We start from the raw sequence: 24981 nt of genomic DNA, 5'->3' as shown, positions 1-24981 counted from the left end.
CCTGTGCACCGGCCGCATAAACGCCGCCCCTGGGCACCTTCAGAACCTATTTGGCATATGGAATAAAAGCGTTTTTAAGAGCGAATAGGCGACGGACAGCAATATGAAAGGTAAGATTATAATATGGGGAATGTAATGGATATCATCATGTTTGTGGTGTATAATGGTCATTTTAGGTAAAAGACTCCCTTTAAACTCCTGCCCCAAACAATCATTGGATGCGTCCTCACCTGTGAGTGTTGTCATAAGGCATGTCCAAGGCGGACAGCCTTACGCCTCTGGATGATCGGAGGAAGAGGGCAGCTGTCGGCTATGGCCGAACTATGTGCTGCAGAAGATGATTGAGCGTGCGTGTCAGTTCTTTACTGGTAAAGGTGTTTGGCAGACTCTCATAATTACCTGTGGGGACTCGCTCTGGTAGACAGGATTAGCGGACGCAGTATAGAGGAAACAACAAGTTCTTTGGATCAAACCGTTCAGTGTTTTATTCACACTTTAGGCAAGTGACAAAACAAGCAGTCATAATCAAACAAAAAGTCACCTTGCGGTGTTGGTGGTAATTCACACCATGCGGCACATCTGCCTCAGAGTCCTTGCTCATAGCAGCACCAACCTGTTTTCACGTCAAACAGGTAGCAAGCCTTCATCCAGACACAAGGCTCCCAGATCCCAACACAGAGACCTCGCTTCTGAGCCCAGCTGCCTATTTAAGGACAGCCAGGTGCTGCCAAAACCCGGACCTGCATTTAAAGTCCGGTATTTTACCTCACCTGGCTGTAAATCAGCCCAGCAGCACATACTGGGAGGAAAATGCCTGTTTTCCCAGACCAAACCTCACACTGTGTCACAAATCCCACTTAAAATATCCTTTTAAGTGTCAAATAAGAAAATGATGTAGGGTCATTGTATACAATAGCACATAATTAAAAAAAATATGGCCACCCCTGTCTACAGGTTGTATATGGTATTGCATCTCAACCAGACACAGTCCATGGACAGGCATTATGCTCTTTCTGGAAGAAAGCAGCCATGTTTTTTAGTGCCGTACAACACTTTAATACATGGGGGGGTACGTTTCGGAAAGGTAACTTCACAGCCTCATGGCAGTAATAAAATTGAATAATCTTTCCTGGTGCTAATCAATAACACCTACCCGACTCCACCCCAATCACTTTCTCTTACTTATTTGGTCCCTGACATTGTTGGTAGTCCAACACAAGCCATGTGGACGGAGCCTGTACTTGCCCCTATATAAATATATTTTTGGGGTCCATTCTTCTTTCAGTCTTGATCAAATTCAAGTGAACTGAATGAGAAAAGCAAAGCGGCAGCGAGAGCCATTTGTTCTCTCGAGGGGCCTCGCAGCAGATGTAGGTAAACTCTTGTTTTAGGTTTGACCGCCAGGCGCTTAATAGTGTGAGGTTATCCGTCAAGAGGGAGGATTTCTCTCTTATCCCCCAATTAATATTATGATTTGCCGTTGACACGCGTTATTATTTTTTCCTGCCGGCTGGTGGAAACAAGGCATGAGCTGCTTTAACACAGTTATTTGTCTTCACAAGAATCCGCTGACCCTCGGGTTTTCGCATCTGCCCGCCCTTCTTCACTACAATGGGCCTGGCAAGCAGCCAGCACTAATGTGACTAATGAAACAGAGTTAACCCCCAACACTGCCCAATTCTAGCTTCTACCAGGGAATCCAAGTCTTCAGAAACTCTGATGTTACCCTATAAAGTTATCCTGCACGTTCAGATATGAACCAGACTGCCAGGGAGATGAAGATGGTGGCAGCAATCTGTGGATTTCTCCCAACCATAATAATAATCCAGCAATGGGTCCCTGTCGCCATCTTCATCTCCTTGGTACTAGTGATGTCCGGATCATGAACGAATCGTTCTTTTGAACCGATTCAGTTCACTGATCCGGAAGAGTCGGTTCCTCTGACTGAGCCGATCCGAATGAAATGGCTCAGTCAGATCAGCATACAGGCAGCAGCAGCCAGTGTAATAGCCCCGCCCTCCAACCAATCAGAGGCAGCCAGTGGACGCTAGCCCCGCCCTCCAACCAATCAGAGGCTACCAGCACAGGGGGAGTCGCAGGGACTCAGAGAATCGGCTGAGTCTATTAGTTAAAAGAATCGAATGAGTCAGAGACTCATTTGATTCTTTTGAGTTAAAAGAACCGTGAGTCACCGAGTCCCTGCCAGGCTCCCTGCTCTGCGGCTCCCTGTAAGTCCGTCCGGGGGGGAAGGGGGGCATTAATCTAGCATGTAGCAGAGCTGTGTGTGTACAGGGTACATGCAGCAGTGTAGCATCATGGTACACTGCTACATGCACCCTGTACACACACAGCTCTGCTACATGCTGTAGCAGAGCAGGAAGTCTGGTAGGGACTCGGTGACAATTCTTTTAACTAAAACTCTCAATTATCACAGTCTGCTCCACTGCAGCAGAGCTGTGTTTGCCAGAGCCAGTCCCTCCTGACCTTCGGTTCACTTGAGAGCCGACTCAGCAAGTGAACCGAAGATTCGATGAGCTGAACATGCGCATTGATCTTCAGTTCACTTGCTTCTGCCGGCTCAGGAAGTGAACCGAAGATCCGATTCATGAACCGATTCATTTGAAAGATCCGAACTTCCCATCACTACTTGGTACATAAGTGCTTCCTGCACCACTTCTCATCATCTCATGATGGTTGTGGAGACCCGGCTTTACAATCCTTGAGCTGCTCCCCTTGTTTTAATAGTATCCCTAACCAATCTAGGTACTAGGTAATTAACAACATGGCTGAAAAAAAATATTTAAAGGGATTTTTGCCACTGATATAAATGTATCCCGTCAAACAGATATAGCTGTTATATCACTTTTCCCAAATACCACCATTTATCAAAACTGTCTTATTCTAAAGTTCTTAGTCTACCCTAGCACCCTGTGGCAAATCGGTTTTGGTTTTCAGTTACTTCCAGCATTGAGCCTTGTAATGTAGGATGTACGAGCGTCATTGGAAAGAACAGGGGGCATGGTTTGTGTCCCATGTCCTGCTGATGTCACATGTCGCTGCTCTGAGGCATGATGGGACAGCAGAGACATGATAAACCAGGAAGTAGGAGTCAAGCATGGGGGATAAGAGAGAAAACTGCAAATGAGGTACATTAAAAAAATAATAATAATTATAATTCAAAGAGGAAAGGAAGCTAGAGTAATCGAAGAAAATAAACTTTAGCGTGAAAAGTAGTTTATTGCACATGGCATCCCCTTAAATGTTCCTCACGCATTGATGAAGATATTGTTTCGGAGTGAATTCATAAAAACCTGCATGGGAACGTTTTTTTGTATACAGTCGACCTTCACAGAATCTGTTATCTATAGATAATCAATATAATCGACTTTTTTCGCTTATGTTTTGTAGGTAACAACAAAGGCAAAGCAGGCGAAGGATTTTGGTTCCCATGCTCCAGGTGCGTATGAGTTGTAGACAGTCGTTTACTGAGAAAATATCTGGGGCTGTATGGAAAATATAGGAAGACATTAAAATTCTTTCCAGCTTATCCAGAGTCTGGGGCGTTAAATGCTGCTCATTCTCTACGTGGTGAATTTGGGATTTTACGTACATCGCAAAATGAATGCACAAGCGAGTCATTCTCTGAATCTCCATCGCCATCTCTACATGTCACTCATGTCGCTTTCTTCTTGCAGTTTTCCTGAATTTGCTGCACACTGCAGGTGGACAAAATAAGAGAAAGATGTTAAAGTTGCAGTATGGTTCATTATAGTGAGAAAATAGCCTAAACGGTTTCATCTTGGGAGGAAAGCGTCATTAATTTTCCCTTGTCCAAAGGGTTTATTATATTAAGCCTTTTAATTTGACGTATTCTAGATTATCAAGATGGCAAACCTTGAAAACGGCCGACCAAATAAAAATACCAACTTAACACATGCTCCAATGTCTCGTGTGTCGTAGCGGTTTATTTCTGCACAGTCATCTGCTTCAGATTATTTTGTAGTTCTGCCCTAGAAGCAAGAACGGGATAATTTAGAATTTTGCTCTTTTTTTAGGCACCATCAGATTATCTGATTTAAAATGCACAGCAAAGGCGAATGTGACTTTACCTGACAGCCTAATCACTCAGCGGGAGGAAGATGATCCTGATTACGAGGAACGGGACGTCTCCGCTTGTCAGGGTGAGGCCCCAGTGACAGCAGCACGAGCCCGCAAAAGGAAGGGTATGAAAACTATCGACCCTGCCTTGGCAGCCAAAGAAGAGGCCGAGGAAAGGATGAGAAGCAGGCGCCAAAGAGACTTTGATACAGAGCAGGAGGCCGAAATGGTGGGGGACAGTGATGATGAGGGCAGAAAGAAGGAGCGAAGCCGAGTATTAGAAGACATGTGGACTCAGAACCAACAGAAGCTCCTGGAGCTGGCTCTGCAGCAGTATCCAAAGGGGACAGCGGAACGATGGGATAAAATAGCCAAGTGTGTCCCGGGGAAATCTAAGGTAACAATGACATATGTTTTACAAAGCCGCTGCTGGGCCATCTCTGGGGAGGGAAATGTTCTTGTGAAGGTTCCAATAATAGATTTCATCAAATGTGCCAGAAAGTATAGCGCAGCACGCAACAGGATAAATTCCCGTGAAATGACAGACACATGACGGAACTTCAGCTGAAGTCATTATAGTCATTGGGATTCATTGCCTTCCATCATGCTTTCCTATCATTTTTTTTCTTCTGTTCCTGTGATGTAAATCCAGCCTGAAGTAGGGCTGCAGCAATTGATTATTCTAGTAATCAAGTATTTTACCGAATTATCCAACGATTAATCACTAATGAGAAGAGTGCCATCAGCTCCCACATGCCATCAGTTGCTCCCCTCCAGTGCTATCAAATCCCCCTCCAGTGCTATCCGTTCCTCCAGCAGTGCCATCAGCCCCCCCCCCCCCCCCCCCCCCCAATGCTATCATCTACACCTAGTCCAGTGTAGCAAGAAGGCCGTGGCGTTACTGCGAGCACCACTATCATCTCAAACAGCTGATTGGCTGATTGTCAGTAAGAAAAAGACTCTTTGTTATGAAGTCTAAATTTAGTAAGTTATATGCCAGCTCCTAGCTTTCAGTTTCTGTTGCATGGAGGACCAGAGATGTGCCTATTTTACTGCATCTGCCTCTTATGCAAATAATTTATTATCACTCCGGCACACAGGGGATGAAGACTGGCATAGCGATGCCAATCCTGATAAATCTTCCCCTTTGTTTCCACTTGAAGAACATAGTACGTTATTGAATTATGTAAATTTTAAGAAATTGGCTTAAAAGGAGAATGTAAAGAGGTATATTCATTTCCCGTGGAGCATTGCCATTAAGTATCCACACAGGACTGGTCTCTTTACGCTGGGTTCAGACCTGAGCGTTCGCGATGGAGCGCTCTGTATGCGCGATTGTACGGGCGTTTGCAATCGCGCATACAGAGACAAGCGAACGCCCATTGTCGCGCGTTCCCGCTGAAGTCTATGGGCGGGAACGCGCGACAAGACGCCCCAAAGAAGCTCATGTACTTCTTGGGGCGTCGGGCGTTTTACAGCGCGATCGTACGCGCTGTAAAACGCTCAGGTGAGAACCATTCCCATAGGGAATCATTGGTTCTTGCCTGTTGAGCGTTTTACAGCGCGTAGGAACGCGCTGTAAAACGCTCAGGTCTGAACCCAGCCTTAAGGAGCACCCTGCCAAGGCATTGCACTCAGCCAGCCAGAATCCTACTCTGTACTGACGAGTGGCAAGAACCCAAAACAGCTGTCTATGGATGGATATTTGGCTTGGAATTTCCCTTGTCATATTCCGATTTTGACTCATAGGGAGCCACTACCACAAGGTGGCGCTAGTGAGATTTATTTCTTGGGCAATACCGCTTTGCATTTTCCTTTTTCATGGAGCATTGCCAATAAGTCTTCATACAAGACTGGGATCTTTAAAAAGATCTAGCGCCCTATCTAGGCCTAAAAGGAGGAAATTGCATGAAAAAAAGTATCATAAGACCCTCTGTGGAAGTATCATAAGACCTAGGAAGTATCATAAGACCCTCTGTGCATGTGTCGATACGCGGACCAGTGGCGCAAGTGCAGGAACACAGGGCTAGATGAGACTTCTGACCCTGTCAGTGGGGAGGCAGAAGTGTCTTCAGCAGTGGAAGTGTTGAGCCAGCCCCGATGTGCTCCAGAGGCCTAATTTGCCTTTTACAAGAAACTGATTTGTCTCCTGAATGGCGATATAAGGTATCGTTAGAATCGGCAGTCAACCCCACCAGGCAGTATGCCTGTTTTAATTGGACGTCTTTATCTGGTGATAACATTTTTCACCTATTTTTACTGTAAGTTTCGGTTGTTCCAGCAGAGGTAGTATCACCCTGGGGATGCTGACACTCAACCAGCGCCAGCGTGAGCAGATGACATGTAGTTCATCAGATGTGATAGACATATGTGGCAGATTATTACCTAACAATGTCCCATTCTTCCTGAAGGAGCGGCCCCAGGCTGATATTACTCATTGGCTTCATCCAATATTAAAAAAACACAAAGGTTTCGGTGACCAACAAGAGGCCACCATGAAAGCCATTAGAGCTCACGGCAGAGCCTTTGATCTCAAGTAGAGTCAAGTGTGTTTTCTTTCTTTTCCTTTGATTTCGGCTTATAGACTACACTATCGGCTTATAGACAGACGTCCATATTTGCTCCTTGTAAGCAGTTTTCAGAATTTCTCATTTCTCTTCCTGCGCTCTCTGTTCCTTATAATGACTGTGGCCATGGTTACCAACACGCACGCCCCACCACAATGGAAGGCGCTCCAGCACCTGCCCTATTAAGGAGGACACAAGTATTCAAATTACAAACCCCTTTCATGGTTGTGATGAACTGGATAGTTCCCTCTATCGTATTAAAGGGGAATCTGTCTAATCTAAAATACACAAAGTGACGTTGTCCAAAGCAGGACCCTGATAGTTATAGTACAAACCGCTGTCAAGTATAGTAAACAGTTAATGGGACAAGAGGGCAAAGGGGTAGTATAGTGCAAATGCAGGGCAGTTTCTAGGGAAATTTACCAACAGGGCGAACATCAAAAAAGCCCCCCCCCCCCAAGATTGTGGCTGGATATCTGCCGTTACCCCATTGTAGTTGATGGGGGCGGCGGGCATTCAGTCTGCATCCAGCAGAGCAGCATCTAGTGAATTCCGGCAGGCTGTTCTCAGCTGGAACAGCCTGCCAGAATCACTAACGCAGTTGTGAAAGTAGCCTAATACAGGTCCACATACCTCTTACATCCCGTGACGCCTCCTTTGATGTAGATGTTCTTTCTTTATCTTCTCCATTCAGACCAGACCGCCATGATGATTTCTTTCAGCCATCACTTCTCTCTGCAGAGTTTGACAGGCCTCTTAGTTTCCTACCTTTCCATCATCCTCCCACCTTCTCAACATCCCATCATGCACCCCCAAAACTATACTGCATAAACTGATAAACCCCCTGAAAATACTAGTTACACACAGATGGCGCCCCTTCAATTATTATTGGAACACGATGCTCTAAAAAATTACTGTAATAGTGCTCCCCAAAATCCCAACAATAGTAATAATTCTGTGCCAGAGTGCACTTGGTAGTAATAGTGCTCCTACAGTGCCCCCAACAGTAATTGTGTCCCAGAAGTGATAATGCTCCCATAGTCCCCCAGTTGTAATAAAGCCCACCATAATGCCCCTGGTAGTAATAATTCTCTTTATAATGTGTGACAGTATAAAAATGCCCCCTTATAATGTGCGCCAGTACAAAAAATTCCCCGTTGTGTGTCAGTAAAAAAAATCTTAGTGCCCCCAGTAGAGCCAATATCCCCAGAATGCCCTCATGTGTTCTAATGACCCGTACTGTGTGCCACTAGAAAAAACACTTGGTGCCCCCAGTTGAGCTTAGGTGCCCATAGTGCCCCTATAATTTGTGCCAGTATAAAATACTCCTATATAGAGCTCCTCTCCCCGTCCCCTTAGTGTCCTCCATAATGTGCCAGTATAAAATGCCCCTATAGACTGCCCCACATAGATGCCCCCATAATGCTCCTCTTCCCCATAGTAGCACCAAAATGGGTGCCAGTATTAAATGCCCCTATATAATGCCCCTATAGTGCTCTTCTCTCCCACTTCTCCATAGTGCCCCCCCCATAATGCGTGCCAGTAAATGCCCACATAGTGCTCCTTTTCCCCCTTCTCCATAGAACCCCCCATAATGAGTGCCAGTATATAGGGTCCCCATAGTGCTCCTTTCCCACCCCCCACTTCTTCGTAGAGCCCCCCAATAATGCGTGCCGGTACATAGGGCCCCCATTAGATGCCCTCATAGTGCTCCTTCCCTTCTTCTCCATAGTGCCCCCCATAATGTGCCAGTATATAGTGCCCCCCATAATGTGCCAGTATATAGTACCCCGATAGTGCTTCCCCTCTTCTCCATCATGCCCCCTCATATTGTGCCAGTATATAGGGCCCCCATAGTGCCCCCCTATATTTTTGTAGTATATAGGGCCCCCATAGTGCTTCCCCTCTTCTCCATAGTGGCCCCCATAGTGCTTCCCCTCTTCTCCATAGTGCCGTGCCCCCCCATATTGTGGCAGTATATAGTGCTTCCCCTCTTCTCCCTAGTGCCCCCCCCCCATATTGTGCCAGTATATAGGGCCCCCACCCCCCTTCTTGCCACAGTATCCTATAAATAATAAAAACAATAAACACATATACTTACCTTATGCTGCTGTCAGTGATGCGATGCAGGCCTCTTCCGGCCTGTGTCCCGCTCTGTACAGCTCAGGCGCGAGATGACGTCATTGTGCCGCCTGCACCAGCCTCTGATAGGCTACAGGCAATAGGCCTGTAGCCTATCAGAGGAACGGCAAGGGAGACGCCTCTCCCCTGCTCCTCCGCACCATTCATCTGTATATTTCCTGAAGACGGCGATACAGATGAATATGGAGATGAGCGCTTCCACAATGGAAGCGCTCCTCTCCACTCCTGCTGCCTCCGAAAAAAAAGGGCCCCCCTCTGGCGCTGGGCCCTGCTGACGGCGCCCCCCTCTTCTGTCCTGAGTGATGCGCCACATGCGGTCGCACCCCTCACCCGGCTGTAGAAACGGCCCTGTGCAAATGGGACAATGAATAAGGATGTAAACTGTCTGTCCCTATTCTTGCCCTAATACAAGCTGCTCATCCCAAGATGCACCTTGGTGGTAGGTACACTCTGTCCACATGCCTGGGCTCACCTGTCATCACTGTCAACCCTATCACTTCCTGACATACAGTACAAAGTGCCAACGCGTTTCCCCTTCAGGATAACTAAAGGTTCATCAGGGGACAAACAATATCAGTTATAATGGTAGGATATACAATAGGGTAACATAAAATAAATAAAAAAATCTGGAGCGCCCCAGACCAGCACAAATCTGTAGGAGGGTAAATAAAGAAAGGCACTTGTAAGGAATATAGACAGACAAGTGCACACAATACCAACAGACAAACTCACAACTTAATAGAGTCAGGATAACAACTTAGCTGATGGGAATGGATGCAGAGATGAATCCAATCCTCACAGATGACTAGCACGTGGCTGGGGGGCTCCAGGGGGCCAAAAATGACAGCTCCATTCCCATCAGCCGAGTTATCCTGACTCTATTAAGTTGTGAGTTTGACTGTTGGTATTGTGTGCACTTGTCTGTCTATATTCCTTACAAGTGCCTTTCTTTATTTACCCTCCTACAGATTTGTGCTGGTCTGGGGCGCTCCAGATTTTTTTTATTATGTTACCCTATTGTATATCCTACCATTATAACTGATATTGTTTGTTCCCTGATGAACCTTTAGTTATCCTGAAGGGGAAACGCGTTGGCACTTTGTACTGTATGTCAGGAAGTGATAGGGTTGTTCAAGGAGAGGTGAGCCCAGGCACGTGGACAGAGTGTACCTACCACCAAGGTGCATCTCTGGGCTGAGCAGCTTCTATTAGGGCAAGAATAGGGACAGACAGTTTACATCCTTATTCATTGTCCCATTTGCACTATACTACCCCTCCGCTAACCGTCCTCTATTCTCCACAGCCCGCGACATTTTATGCTGTATCAGAATTTGATAGGGCGAGTCAAGGACAGGTGAGCTCAGGTACGTGCACAGAGTACACCTACCATCAAGGTGCATCTCTCGGCTGAGCAGCCTTTACTAGGGTAATAAGAGGGACAGACTGTGTATACCTTGAGGTCTTGTCTTGTCCCTGTTTTTGCCCTCCTGTCACATTGACTGTTTACTATCCTTGACAGCTGTTTGTACTATAACTATCAGGGTCCTGCTTTGGACAACGTCACTTTGTGTATTTTATTTGTATGTTGAATAAAGGTTAAGTTTTAGGAAGTTGCCCTCAGTGATGCTAGTGTTGTAACTGCAACTGTCCTTTCTAATATCCTACAATTCAGTAATTTGGTCACTTGATTAACCCCTTCAGGACCCAGCATTTTTTTTTTCACCTTAAGGACCTTATTTTGCAGATCTGACGTGTCACTTTATAAGGTAATAACTTTGGAATGCTTTTACTTATCCAAGCTATTCTCAGTTCGTTTTCTCATGAAACATCGTACTGGTAAATTTGAGTCCATGTGTTTTTTTTTACTTTTTTATATACAAAAAAATCCAAAATGTACAGAAAATTTGGAAAAGAAAACTTTTCTATATTTGAATTCCCTGGCTTTTAAGGTGGAAATTTAGAAGCAATTTTTTAAATTGTCAAGATAAAGTCAACTTTTTTTAAGGGCCAATTCTGTTATTAAAGAGGACCTTACATGGTTTTGTATTAATTGAGATAAATACCTTTTACGATATATTTTTTTTTAAATATCGCTCCTTCCCGCTGTACCCCCCTGTAGTTTTCGTTCTCAGTATGTTAATACTGAGCACCGGTACAGGGAGGAGGAGACACCAGGGTTTCTCAATGGGAGTCTCCTTCTCCCTGGCTGTGACGGGATCCAATCACAGCGGAGAGCGTCACCGCTAGGGAGAAAAAAAGCTCACCTTCTCCCTGGCTGTGACGCTCTCCGCTGTGATTGGATCGCGCTACAGCCAGGGAGAAGTAGACGCCCATTGATAAACTCTGGCGTGTCCTCCTCCCTGTAGTATTAGCATACGGAGCACAAAAATTACAGGGGGGCGCAGGAGCGATTATTTAAAAAAAATCTGGCAGGGTGGCCGCATCAGCGGGGGTTACCCCGCAAGTAAAGGTATTTATCTAAATTAATACAAAACCATGAAAGATCCTCTTCTTTAGTCACTTTGAGGGGCTTACATAATAGAAACCACCCATAAATTCAAACCTATTTTTAGAAGCTTAAACCCTTTAGGATTTCCATAGGAATTAAAGCAAAATGGAGGTGAAGTTTCTCTTTCTTTGGAGATTTTCGATTTGAAAACCTTTTTCCTGTAGCACAGCAAGGCTTAACGGCAAAACAAACTGCAATATTTATGGTATTACCCTCATTCTGCAGTTTACAAAAACACCCCATATGTGGTCGTAAACCACTGTATGGGCACACGGCAGGGCTCAGAAGTGAAGGAGCTCCATATGGTTTTTGGAGGGCAGATTTTGCTGGAATGATGTTTGGGCACCATGTGGCATTTGAAGAGACCCTGAGTTAACACTACAGTGCAAACCTCCGAAAAAGTGACCCCATTTTGCAAACTACACCCTTCAAAGAATTTGAGGGGTGTATTGAATGTTTTGACCCCACAGGCATTTGATAGAATTTAGTAACACTTGGCTGTGAAAATGAAATATTAATTTTTTCTAATGAAATCATGCTTTAGCCCCACATTTCTCATTTTCACAAGGAGTAACAGGAAACAAAGCATGTCAAAAGCCGAAAATTTATAAATTTTCTCCTGAATACGGCAACTGCCAATATGTGGTCATAAAATGCTGTATGGGAACACCACAGGGCTTACTCCATCCGTTGCTCTTGTTGCAGCCAAGCTCCACTCCTTTCTGTGTCCAACGCCTTGCTGCTTTGCCATTTCCTGGCCCTGTCAATCAAAGCAACCAGAGAGGCTCTGGCAACAGAAATGAGTGGAGCTAGGCTGCAACAAGAGCAATGGTGATGCCTTCTTTGCACCAAAGACCTAATTTGCATATTAGGAATAAATATCACATCTGAGGAATGAAGCCTTGCATCGACAAAGAAAAACTGCGTTTTAATCAGCTGAACCACAGCAATGTGTCTATGCAAACAGTTGGTCGCAGTCGCTGGTGACAGATTACCTTTAAATCCATATGATACCAAAAAATATACGGGAACGCCCTCCTGGGACAACCCATGTCTGTATCCCAAATCAAGGTATAGAAGGGAAGGCTATATATAAACTAAACAGACTCGCACTCTCTTTAGACCTATGCCTCCTAATAAATTTCCCAGGGTTTATTTTGGTACCTGTGATTTGAAGGGGGTGGGGGACATACATGGCAATGGAGGGGCTGATGGGGGAGTGGGGGACATACATTGCAATGGAGGGGCTGATGGTGCTGGGGGGTGGGGGACATGCATGGCAATGGAGGGGCTGTTGGCGCTGGGAGAGTGGGGGACATACATGGCAATGGTTGGCATGGAGGGGCTGATGGCGCTGGGGGAGTGGGAGACATACATGGCAATGGAGGGGCTGGGGGAGTGGGGGACATACATGGCAATGGAGGGGCTGATGGTGCTGGGGGAGTGGGGGACATACATTGCATTGGAGGGGCTGATGGTGCTGGGGGGGTGGGGGACATGCATGGCAATGGAGGGGCTGTTGGCGCTGGGAGAGTGGGGGACATGCATGGCAATTGTTGACATGGAGGGGCTGATGGTGCTGGGGGAGTGGGGGACATACATGGCAATGGTTGGCATGGAGGGGCTGGGGGAGTGGGGGACATACATGGCAATGGTTGGCATGGAGGGGCTGATGGCGCTGGGGGAGTGGGGGACATACATGGCAATGGTTGGCATGGAGGGGCTGATGGCGCTGGGGGAGTGGGGGACATACATGGCAATGGTTGGCATGGAGGGGCTGATGGCGCTGGGGGAGTGGGGGACATACATGGCAATGGTTGGCATGGAGGGGCTGATGGCGCTGGGGGGAATGGGGGACATACAGGGCAATGCAAGGCTGCACATCTTAAAAACATTTTTTTTTTTTTATTGAAGACACGCAAAGTCCAAGACATTTAAAATCAATTGTATACAATTATGTATCCATGTGTGGACCGAAAAATAGGTCAAGCACACAAACCCACACAATTCATAAATAGAATATCCGCATCAAAGTGCCCTTTATATATGGTAAAAAGTATACATAATTATGGCATCAATAAACATATATGTGCACTAGATACTTATCTTTTCCGATATTAAGCAGGCATGATTGTGCAGGTAAGAGTATCCCCACGCGTATCGCCAGACAATGCTGGATTCCTCAGGGGTTCAAATGTCAGGATGTTATTTACAATATATATTCATACATAATTATATTTTAATCACAATCGGCGGTGGTCAATTCATAAGTAGGGAATCGCAAATAAGGTAGGGAAGCTTGGATGTAGTATTACCTTATACTCCATGGTGCTGGAACCAGTCCGGAAGTGCGGCCAGTGTGCATTCAAAAGACCGGAACCAAACCGCCAAGCCAGAACTGCCAGTGTGCGCCTGCGCTAGAGCCCCGGGAAATATATTTAAAAAAAATATATATATAAAAAGTAAGAATCAAAATCATTGATCATTTTGCGCTTCAAAGATAGCAAATAATTAAAATGAAACCACTACTTTTTTTTTTATTATTTGTTATCTTTGTAACGCGATATCTTTGGATTGATTTTGATTCCTACTTATTATAAATGTATAAATATATTTCACATATTGGCATGCATTGCAGCATATTTCCCGGGGCTCTATTTTTTAAGATGTGCCGCCTTGGCTTTTTTTGGGGGGGCTATTTGGCTAATATTGATACCGTGGCATGTACTCTGAATTATATTTTAGGTGTGCCCCCATTTCTTTGGTTTCGGACATACATGGCATGGAGGAGCTGATGGCACTGGGGGAGTGGGGGGGACATACATGGCAATGGAGGGGCTGATGGCACTAGGGGAGTGGGGGACAAGGCATGAAGTCAGTTACAGTCAATGGGCATGTCAATGGGCATCCAGCTATGACAGATGCAGCCAGTGAACTTCGGCTGAAGTATACCGTATTGGGTATAGCCAGATACTACCAGCTACTATATGCTCTCATTGACTATAATGTGGTCCAGGCCATCTAGCCATGTTTCAGCATACATGCTGGGTATCGTCCATACAAAAAACGCTATTTGAAGTTTTTTTGGTTTTTTTTTTGTCCGGCCAAAACTCAGCTTGATTGCTTGTAACAAGGCCGGACCCCATTACAGTCCATCGCTGCAGCAGCCGTCAGTATCCAACTATACCCGATACGGTACATTCCGGCTGTTCTCCTGACAGAATGTATATTGCAGCTGTGAAAGAAGCCTTGTGTGTGTGCATTTAAAACTAACAATTATTTGCTATACCACTGTAAGAAATAAAAATATAGTTTTTTATAAATCAATACGTTATTTCAAGAAGGTTTTTCTTAATAGAGTACTCGATTAATCGATGGAATACTTGATTACTTAAGTAATCAATAGCTGCCAGCCCTACCTCGGATGCTTTACAGCCATTGGAAAACCAGCATTAGGGAATTTGTGAAGGCTATCCTACGGATAAACCTCTTCGCTGCTCTTAGCAACCAGTCACATATTTTGAAGAGCACTATATGAAATAAAAGGTGTCTTTGATTCGTAGCAATGGTCAGTTTTTCTGTCAGACGGTTGTCATGAATCTCGCTCATTGTGTGTTGTGTTTAGTGCAGTAGAAATGGTTATGTTTTCTCCCCTTTCTGCACTATGTCAGCGGTCAGGCCTCCTGATAGCGGGTAGATGCCCTCACTCTTCTGACCCTTTTAGTGCACATTTCTTGATAAGTCAGATCATTTTTCTGCATCTTTTCCCACAAATTGCCTTTGTTAGAACTGAAGACAGTCTGAGATACAGGGACTTCTCAAAACTCGCACTCCTAGGAGGGTCAGCTCTCCACTGCAGAACAATGCGCTGTACCCAGAGCTCAGTCACACAGTGGAGCCGGTGTCGGGGGTCTTCAGATACCACCTCGCCGTACATGGTTCTTTAGCTTCTCATGTGTAGTTTAGAGCAGATTACTCTGCTGGTGGTTACGATGAGCTGTAATGGTTGTGTCTTCTTCCCCTGCAGGAGGACTGTATATGTAGGTATAAGATGCTGGTAGAACTGATACAGAAGAGGAAACAAGCAAAAAGCTAAGTCAGGACGATGGAGGTGGCATGGAGAAGATGGACGTTCAAGACCTCAGTATTCTCTTTGACTTTCTACGTGCCTTAGTATTAAATATATGAATTTTAAAGCCTCTTTATGTGCGTAATAATTAAAACATATTTTTTATATCATAAACTGTTTACTGTTTTTTTCCCTCCTTTTTAATATTTGTACAACATGGAAAAGAATAAAGTGGCCGTCCCTTTTTGTTAGAAGAGTCCCCCGATGGTACTTTGGTCACATAAGTGTTCTGCTGCTGTGACCTCCAGCCATTGGCTGTGATCTAAGGAACCTGCCAGTAAGTGTTAAATTCTCCTGCAGCGCCTCTACAGGAATAATGAAAGACTTGCAAGAATACAGCGGCTCACCCCCTCACCGTATGGATAAGGTGCTCACCCTCAGGACCTCAGAAAACAAGAGGAGGTGTAAGCAATATGAAGGGGCACACTCAGAAGGGAAACACAAGATAGGTAACGAATAATGGACTTTATTAGTCTAAAAACAAACCCCTAAAAAATATATAAAAACATACATGTAGACACACATATACCTATACAAATGATGTGAAACTACAATAGGGAGGAATTCTTATGGGTGTATTGAAGTCCCAAAATTCTGTGTATACAACAGCGTGCCAGCAATGTCCTATAAATATACGTGGATAAACGTGGATGCTGCTCGTATACCGAAACCACAGTGCACAATGTTTATGCTGCGCTGGATTCCGTAGCGTGTAAGAGACACAACTGGTACCAAGTGTCAGCTAAATCCAAAGTGTTCACTCCACAGTGCAATTGATTATAAAACTTATGCTTGCTTCATAGATTCTGTAATGCTCGCAAACGAGCGCGGTCTTACCCCTCTTCACTGCTCTCCGCAGCGTTGTATCCAGGCGGCCGTGCACTCACAGCGTGCTACGTGATGTGCTGGCCGTACGTGGCGTCCCACGCAACCTGGTTGTCCGGGGGACCGAGTAGACGCTTTAATGACGTCACTGTTTGGCGACAGCTCTTCCAGCTTTTGGATTCAAGCAGGTTTTCTTACTTTCTTTCTTATTTCTTTTGGTTCCAGGCTTCCTTTTTCTTTGTCCACGCTCACTCTGTATGCCAGACGCGTTTCAGGGTCTAACACCCCTTCCTCAGTGGCCAACTGAGGTGAGCGGATCCTCACTCCTTTATAAATGGGATATCGTTACCCACAATCCCACATTATTTTGTGCATTGGATAATGTCTGGACTGGATTTCAGTAGTCATACATGTATCTTATAGGATACAACCATCAATAACCCCATACATTTGAATACTCATGTTAAGAACACTTAAAAGTTATTGAAAATAAATATAAGAGAAGACTGCAAGGTCTGTAATCCTTTTCCGTTTTGCGGTCCGCAGATAACGGAACCGTGTGTCCGTAATTTGTTTCCATTGTGTTTCCGCATCCGTTCTGTGTCTGCATTTTGCAATTGCAAAAACAGAATATTTAGCACCAAGGTCAGGGAGCAGGGACTTCAAATACACGGAAACGGATCCGCAAAAAACGGATGACATACAGAATGGTTTCCTTATGTTTTCCGCAATTTAGGGATCCATTGACTTGAACGGGGCTGCGGACCGATCTGTGCGGACAATAGTAGTATAAGCTTCATATTTTTGCAGAGGAGAAACACTGATGCGAACAATAAACTAGATGTTGTCTGCACATTTTATTTACCCATCGGAATGAATGGATCTGCATCTATTCCGCAAAATGCGGATCGGAAGCGGATAAAATTTATACAGTCGTGTGAATGTACCCTAATGCAGTGGTCCCCAACCTTTTTTGCACCAAGGACCAGTTTCATGCAAGACCATTTTCCCAGGGACCAGGTGGGGGGGAAAGGGGGAGGGGCTTAGGGGGTGCTAGTCAGCGCTGACTGATTCACGTGCATAACAAAACGCAAGGTGCATATTAAAATATAGAACGACTGTATAAACTGACTAGGGTCTCTGCTGCACTGTGCCGTATTTTTCGGAGTTAGAGTAGAACAATAAGAAAAAATATTTTTCATTACACCTCAGGTCAGACCAGCAATCAGACCCCCAATGCCTCAGATCAACCCCACAACCTTTAGCCATCCATCAGCCCCCCATATCAGCCCCTTATGTGAGCCATCAGCCCCCAGCCCCTTATGCCAACAAACAGCCATATGTGAGCCATTAGCCCTTATGTCAGCCCCCAGGGCAAAAAACAAACAAAAAAAAACACCTCTCCTGGTCACCATCGCGATCCTCTTCCTCATGCTGTCAGCTGTGTATCACGGCACACAGTGTGAGGTCACAAAGGGACCTCATTCTGTGTGCAGCCCTGCACAGCCGAGCCGAGGACCAGGAAGTGGTGAGTACAGATCCTTCACCGCTTTCTGGTCCTCCTGTACTAATGAAGCGCTTCATTAGTACCGTGTTAGTCTGCCCTGATTGTTGCGGCGCGGCAAACAATCTTCCAGGTCCTGGGCCGCGGCCCGGCGGTTGGGGACCGCTGCCCTAATGGACATGTTGAGTCCTTCAGAAATAGATGCTTCTTGTAGCCACTCTCTGCTTTTGTTAATAGATCACGATTCTGAATGGAACGCTCCACTCCGAAGTGGGCTTTGGAACAGAGGTACCCGCCAGTACGTCGGATTTCTTTTTCAATTGTTTTTAAATACGCAGATATGAATAGAGTAGTAATTCACAGACGTCTTCGCAGAAGGTTTGGCTCCACAGAGCCAATGCATTAACATTGAAGTTTTTGAACGGATTGACTTCAGATCTATGATCCGAAGGTCGCTATCGCTCAGACTTACCTTTTTGATCATGGAAAGGAGATGGCTGTGGGAACAAATTAATCTCAAGTCTTCTCTTCCCAAGTGGTTAGAAGCGTGGTGATGTTCAGTTCCGATATAATAAGAAATAATATTGGCCAGATTATGTTCACATTACATGTATTACATTATGCAGGAAAATATGCTAGAGGGATGCCTCCAGTGTAGTCAACTGTGCCATATATTTGCTTTTGTCACCCTTAGGTTGCCTTTGTTACAAACAATATATATACACTGCCTGTCCCGAAAAAATAAGTTGCCACCTGGATTTAACTAAGCAAATGGTTATGAGCCTCCTATTGGATAATTACTGCATGGGCGATTATCTTTCAGCTGGCAACAAGTTATTTAACCCCAACTGGTGCAATGAGTTGCTTCTCATTTCTTAAACAACTATGTCGAAAGACACATCTTGTGGTCGTGGAAAAGATGTTAGTCTGTTTGAGAAGGGTCAAATCATTGGCATGCATCAAGCAGAGAAAACATCTAAGGAGATTGCAGAAACTACTAAAATGGGGTTAAGAACTGTCCAATGCATTATTAAAAACTGAAAGGATCGTGGGGACCGAGGAAGAAAAGTGGCGGGAAAAAAAACCCTGAATGATCGGCGATCACTTAAAAGTTTGGTGAAATCAAATCGAAGAAAAACAGTAGAACTTAGTGCTATGTTTAATAGTGAAAGTAAGAGCATTTCCACACGCACAATGCGAAGGGAACTCAGGGGATTGGGATTGAACAGCTGTGTAGCCGTAAGAAAACCACTAATCAGTGAGGCAAACCAGAAAAAAAGGCTTCAATTTGCTAGGGAGCATAAAGATTGGACTCTGGAGCAATGGAAGAAGGTCATGTGGTCTGATGAGTCCAGATTTACCCTGTTCCAGAGTGATGGGCGCATCAGGGTAAGAAGAGAGGCAGATGAAGTGATGCACCCATCATGCCTAGTGCCTACTGTACAAGCCTGTGGGGGCAGTGCTATGATCTGGGGTTGCTGCAGTTGGTCAGGTCTAGGTTCAGCAACAGTATGTGCTCCAAGAATGAGGTCAGCTGACCTACCTGAACATACTGAATGACCAGGTTATTCCATCAATGGTTTTTTTTCTTCCCTGATGGCACAGGCATATTCCAAGATGACAATGCCAGGATTCATCAGGCTCAAATTGTGAAAGAGTGGTTCAGGGAGCATGAGACATCATTTTCACACATGGATTGGCCACCACAGAGTCCAGACCCTAACCCATTGAGAATCTTTGGGATGTGCTGGAGAAGACTTTGCGCAGCGGTCAGACTCTACCATCATCAATGCAAGATCTTGGTGAAAAATTAATGTAACACTGGATGGAAATAAATCTTGTGACATTGCAGAAGCTTATCGAAACAACGCCACAGCGAATGCGTGCCGTAATCAAGCTAAAGGCTTTTTTTTGGACAGGCAGTGTATATGCCAGACTAACAATAGGACACTGTCTTTGTAACTACAGGACTTCTTCTATGGTCATGTTCGGTGGATACATAAGACTCTGTTACACATAACTCAGTCACTGGACAACTACAGGATTTCTACAGTAAATCTATTGATGGCTTCAAACCCCCCTTATGCCATCACTGCTGTTCTGATGTGCTGGTTTGTGTCTGCATATGGCACATGTAACGTTATAGGAGGCGATGATATGTGCAGTTTAATTGAGGGGGATGCTAAAAAAAAGTTCATCCACCTTTTTGTAGCAATGAGGATTTAGCTGACTGAATGTCATTCTGCTGGTGTCAGCAGTTGATGATCTTGTGCTGGAAAGATGGGGTTTATGCTCCAGCCATTTGTGTCTGTACATCTAATTTGCAGTTGGCTACATGTCCAAACCCAGCGAAAAAGCCTCATTTCTGCCTACATATGTAACCATTATAGCCAGTAGCTTCCAGGCAAACTGAGAAACCAGAGACGCTGCAGGCTACAAGTGCACAGATGATGTCTCCAAGATGTAGTCAGGTGATGTCAGCCGTCAAAATGAATCGCACCCAGTCCATTTAGAATGAATTAAGTAGTAAGTTCTGTTCCTACATCAATGGTGATTTGGTATTGAAACGGTTAACCTGGCAATAATTGTGCGTTTTCTTCCCCTGGCGCAAGCTTGCTATGATATGCGAGCTCCGGCTGCAGAAGTCTTCTGTGTGCTTCAACGTTCAGGAGCAGTTTGCTGCATTGTCACCAATTTGTCAGCTAACTATCACACGGAGGGGCACGTAGAGAACGCGGGTCACTGTGCTGATTGGGACTGAAATGGTGCAATTATTCTGAGACTTGGAGCACACCTATATGAACATGGCTCAGGCACTATCCGTTGACGTATAAGGGGCCCTTTAAATCTAGCAGTTGGTTGGGGGACCAGATTGAGGATTTCCACTACTGACGTGTACCTTGAGATCTTCTCTTTACCAAGGCCTTCAGGGGAAGATTTATCAGATTTCTGACGAAAAAGAAGTCGCAAACCTTGTGCAAACGATATTGCAGCAAATTTGTTGCAAGTGGTGTTTCTACGCCGCCCTCGCCACTTTCCAACAAGAGGGCAGAACCAGCAGGTCCCGGCACATTTATCTTCATTTTCTTGCCAGTTTTCTTGCGTAAATCACTAAATTTCAGTTTAGGCGCACTGACTGCTGGAGGATATGCCTAATATGATATATGATGAGGCATGCTCCTTACCATAAATTAGGCGCATCCTCTGGCAGCGCAGGGGATATTGTGACCAGTGCAGAAAATGCCGGTCTCCCCCTCAGTGCCTAACCATCCACTACTAAATTTCACTTTTTATTGTGTTGTGTTTAGGGGTGAGCGATTCGACTTCGGATGAAACATCCAAAGTCGATTTGCATAAAAATACTGTACGGAGCGAGCGCTCTGTACAGTATCTGAATGTGTTGGCTCCTATGAGCCGAAGTTATTACTTCGCAAAGTCTTGCGGGAATTCAGGTAATAACTTCAGAAATTAATTTCTACTGTTAAAAACCTTTTACCGACCTCCTGTTTCGGTTCCAAGTGGTACCTTCGGTAAAAGGTTTTTACAGTACAAATTCATTTCTGAAGTTATTACCCGAAGTCTTTGTGAAGTAATAACTTCGGCTCATAGGAGCCAATACATTCTAATACTGTACGGAGTGCTCGCTTTGTACAGTATTCTAACGAAGTTTTATGTGAATCGATTAAGGATGTTTCATCCGAAGTCGATTCGCTCATCCCTAGTTGTGTTCAAAAGCCTCATACAGACAGCTGGAATGCGGCTGCAACTTCTGGACCCACCATAAGACCTCATGCATACGACTGTGTCCATATTGTTGTTCGCAAAATACAGGTATCTTCTGTGTGCAATTCACATTTTTCTCATTACTAAAAATGACTATTGCTTTACGCAAAATGGACAAAAATAGGAAATGTTCTATAATTTGTGGAATGGACATACGAATGTGGACAGCACATGAATGAGATCAGTGTGCTGTCCATTATTTTTTTTTATTTATTTATTTTTTTTGCTGACCCATACAAAAAAAGGCTCTGTGTGCAATCCGCAAAAAAAAGTGCATTGGACACGGATTTTTGCTTTTTTTAGTAAAAAACATCGGTTGGGCAGCATGGTGGATCGGTGGTTAGCACCAAAAACATCTGCATGAAGTTTGTATGTTCTTCCGGTGTTTGTGTGGGTTTCCTCTGGGTACTCCGGTTTCCTCCCACACTCCTTAGATCAGGGATCAGCAACCTTCAGAACTCCAGCTGCTGTGAAACTACAACTCCCAGCAGGCACACTTGCTTAGCTGTTCTTGTAACTCCTATAGCAGTGAAAGGAGGTTTCTGGGAGTTGTAAATGCAGAACAGCTGGAGTGCTGAAGGTTGTGAGCCCCAATAGCGTGATGACCGTGTCTGTAAAGTACTACGGAATATGTTAGCGCTATAGTAGTGAGTAAAATAAGTAATAGTTTCAATTGAACCTCTAATTACAATTTCTAGCTAAGATTAGCTTAGTGCTCTCATTAAGAGACACAAAATAAAAGTATTGCAGGTTTTAATATCTTTAGGCTACATGCACACGACACGGATGGCGTCCGTTCCGCAATTTGCGGAACGGCACGGACAGCCTTTACTATAACTGCCTATTCTTGTCCGCAAAGCAAGGGCAAGAATAGGACAGTTTATATTTTTTTTTTGTGCGCTCCAGGGAAGGGAGCAACGGATGCGGACAGCACACGGAGTGCTGTCCTCATCTTTTGCGGCCCCATTGAAGTTAATGGGTCCGCATCCGAGCCACCAAAACAACGGCCATTAAAAACTGTTACACAGGCCATTTAGGGGTTAAAAAACCTCACCTCATCCACTTGCTCACGGCAGTCTCTTCATTGAGCAGGACCTGCGATCTGCGTGGTGATGTAACCACGTGGGAGCGCGCAGTGACTGTATTGCGCACCTTCGGCAGGTCCCGTTCTGTGAAGAGAGAAGAGACTGCTGCAGCGCAAGCGAGTGGATAAGGTGACTTTTTTTTTTTTATGGCTGTGGGACTCTATGGGGGCATTATATAAACCATGGGGGACATTATAAAGCTGGGGACCCTAAAAAAAAAAAAAAAAAAAAAAAAAGAAAACACGCACACTATGGGGGATATTATTTAAGATGGGGCCCTACATTGGGGGCATTATTAAAGCTAGGGGTGAATCATTATATGCTGACACACATTAAGCTACTGGTGTTTTGCAAATATCGGTGTTTCTAAAGCTAGGGGCGGTTAAAAAGATTATAAACACTGTGGGGGACATTTATTTAGCTGGGGGCATTATTAAAGCTGGGGGACTATAAAAAAAAAATGATTTACACCTTGGAAGACCTTATTTTAGCTGGGGGCCTGCCATCCTGTGGGTGTCAGAAGGGTGGGTCTAGAAAAAAACTGCCAATCAAATTTATCCATTTTTCATGGCCGTTTTTAAGGGACATGAAAAACTGATGCAAAACGGACACACTGCCAGAAAATGTATGCACACACTGTCAGTTTTTCATGGTCATTTTGCATCAGTGTGTCAGTTTTTAACAGACATTTTTTTTCACTGTCGTGTGCCTGTAGCCTAACATCATTACGTCTATTTTTGTTAGCCATTAAAAATATCAAACCTGCAATACTCTTATTTTGTTTCTCTTAGGCCTCATGCACATGACCGTTGTTGTGTTCTGTTCCGCAAAATGGGGTTCTGTTGTTCCGTGATCCGTTTCAGTTTTTGTTTCCGTGTGTCTTCCTTTATTTTTGGAGGACCACCAAACATAAAGGAATGTAAAAAAAAGTCTAAGACAGGTTTGCCATGCAAATGATAGGAATAAAACGGACGCGGATGATAATCTTGTGTGCACCTGTGTTTTTTAGCGGTCCCATTGTCTTGAATGGGTCCGCGAACCGTTTTCCACGAAAATAATAGGACAGGTTATATTTTTTTTGACGGATTGGAACCGCGGATCACGGACGTGGATTGCAAACAGTGCATTAGCAGAGTTTTCAACGGACCCATTGAAAATCGATGTATCTGCAGAAAATCACAAAAAACGGTGCAACGGACACGGAATAAAACAACGGTCGTGTGCATGAGGCCTTAATGAGAGCAGTAAACTAGTTTTCTATTGGCTAACACGGTACTAGACTTTTTCCTTTTAGCTAACATCAGGCATGTAGCAAAATACTACTGCACACTGGACAGAAACTGTACGATGTGCACAGAGCATCATGCATGGGATCTAATCTAGTAACTAGTATCTCTCCATCCAGTTCCGCCTGTTATCTTGCAAGTTGGTCCAAAGGAAGGCAAAGAGAAGAAGCCAATTTTCCTTACTTATGGGGGGAAAAAAATTCCTTCCCGACTCCAATCAGGCAATCAGAATAACTCCCTGGATCAGCGACCCCTCTCTAGTAGCTATAATCTGTAATATTATTACACTCCAGAAATACATCCAGGCCCCTCTTGAACTTCTTTAGTGAACTCACCATCACCACCTCCTCAGGCAGAGAGTTCCATAGTCTCTCACTGCTCTTACTGTAAAGAATCCTCTTCTATGTTTGTGTACAAACCTTCTTTCCTCCAGACGCAGAGGATGTCCCCTCGTCACAGTCTATGGCAGATTATAATAGGTACTTTTGGGTCGGCAGCCCCGGACCCCACGTTTCCAAGAGGCCCCTGGCTGTCAATCCAAAACACCCACTCTTAAAAGCCTGCAGTGTATTGCCAGTCTTCTTAAGCAGGCTCGGTTACGGAACAAACAGAATACTGGAGGGATGAATGAGAAAGGTCAGGTGACCTCTGGACGTCAGGTCACGTTCTTACGTCGGGGTCATTTTCACAGATTATTCCCTGCAATGTAAAGCTGAACGTCTGTTGGCTGTAACTAAATGCAGCCACTAGTGTTGGAGAGTGAATCAGGAAGAATCCAAGAGACCTGTCTTCTGCTCCCCCCCCCCTCCCCCCCCCAGAAGTTATCCCTGTATAAAAAAAAAACATGAAAATAAAAAAAGCTCTGTCCTGGCATGGGACAGCAAGGTAATGGCCCCTTTCACCTAACCATGACAGAAGATAACAAGAGTAAGTGTGTGTGTGTGTGTGTATAGAGGAAGGCTCTAGCACTTGGTTGCCTTATGGGTAAATACATTTATTCTCATTTTATTTTCTGGAGTGCTGCCTGTTTTTCTGTTATGTGTGTGTGTGTGT

The 24981-nt window shown here is 44.8% G+C and overlaps 1 protein-coding gene across 1 annotated transcript in view; it reads left to right on the top strand.

Annotated features, from left to right (window-relative positions):
* Positions 1-15559, top strand: part of DNAJC1 (DnaJ heat shock protein family (Hsp40) member C1) — a 121185-nt gene extending 105626 nt beyond the window's left edge. The window contains exons 10-12 of the mRNA XM_044295096.1: positions 3409-3457; positions 4056-4495; positions 15344-15559. Of these exons, the coding sequence (XP_044151031.1) occupies positions 3409-3457; positions 4056-4495; positions 15344-15412 (558 nt within the window). The 3' untranslated portion in view covers positions 15413-15559. The remainder of the gene's footprint in view (positions 1-3408; positions 3458-4055; positions 4496-15343) is intronic.
* Positions 15560-24981: the final 9422 nt, after the last annotated feature.

The sequence above is a fragment of the Bufo gargarizans genome, chromosome 5 (genome assembly GCF_014858855.1).
Source record: "Bufo gargarizans isolate SCDJY-AF-19 chromosome 5, ASM1485885v1, whole genome shotgun sequence".
NCBI lineage: Eukaryota > Metazoa > Chordata > Amphibia > Anura > Bufonidae > Bufo > Bufo gargarizans.
Note: the sequence above shows the minus strand (reverse complement) of the source record. Positions and strands in the feature narration are given on the sequence as shown.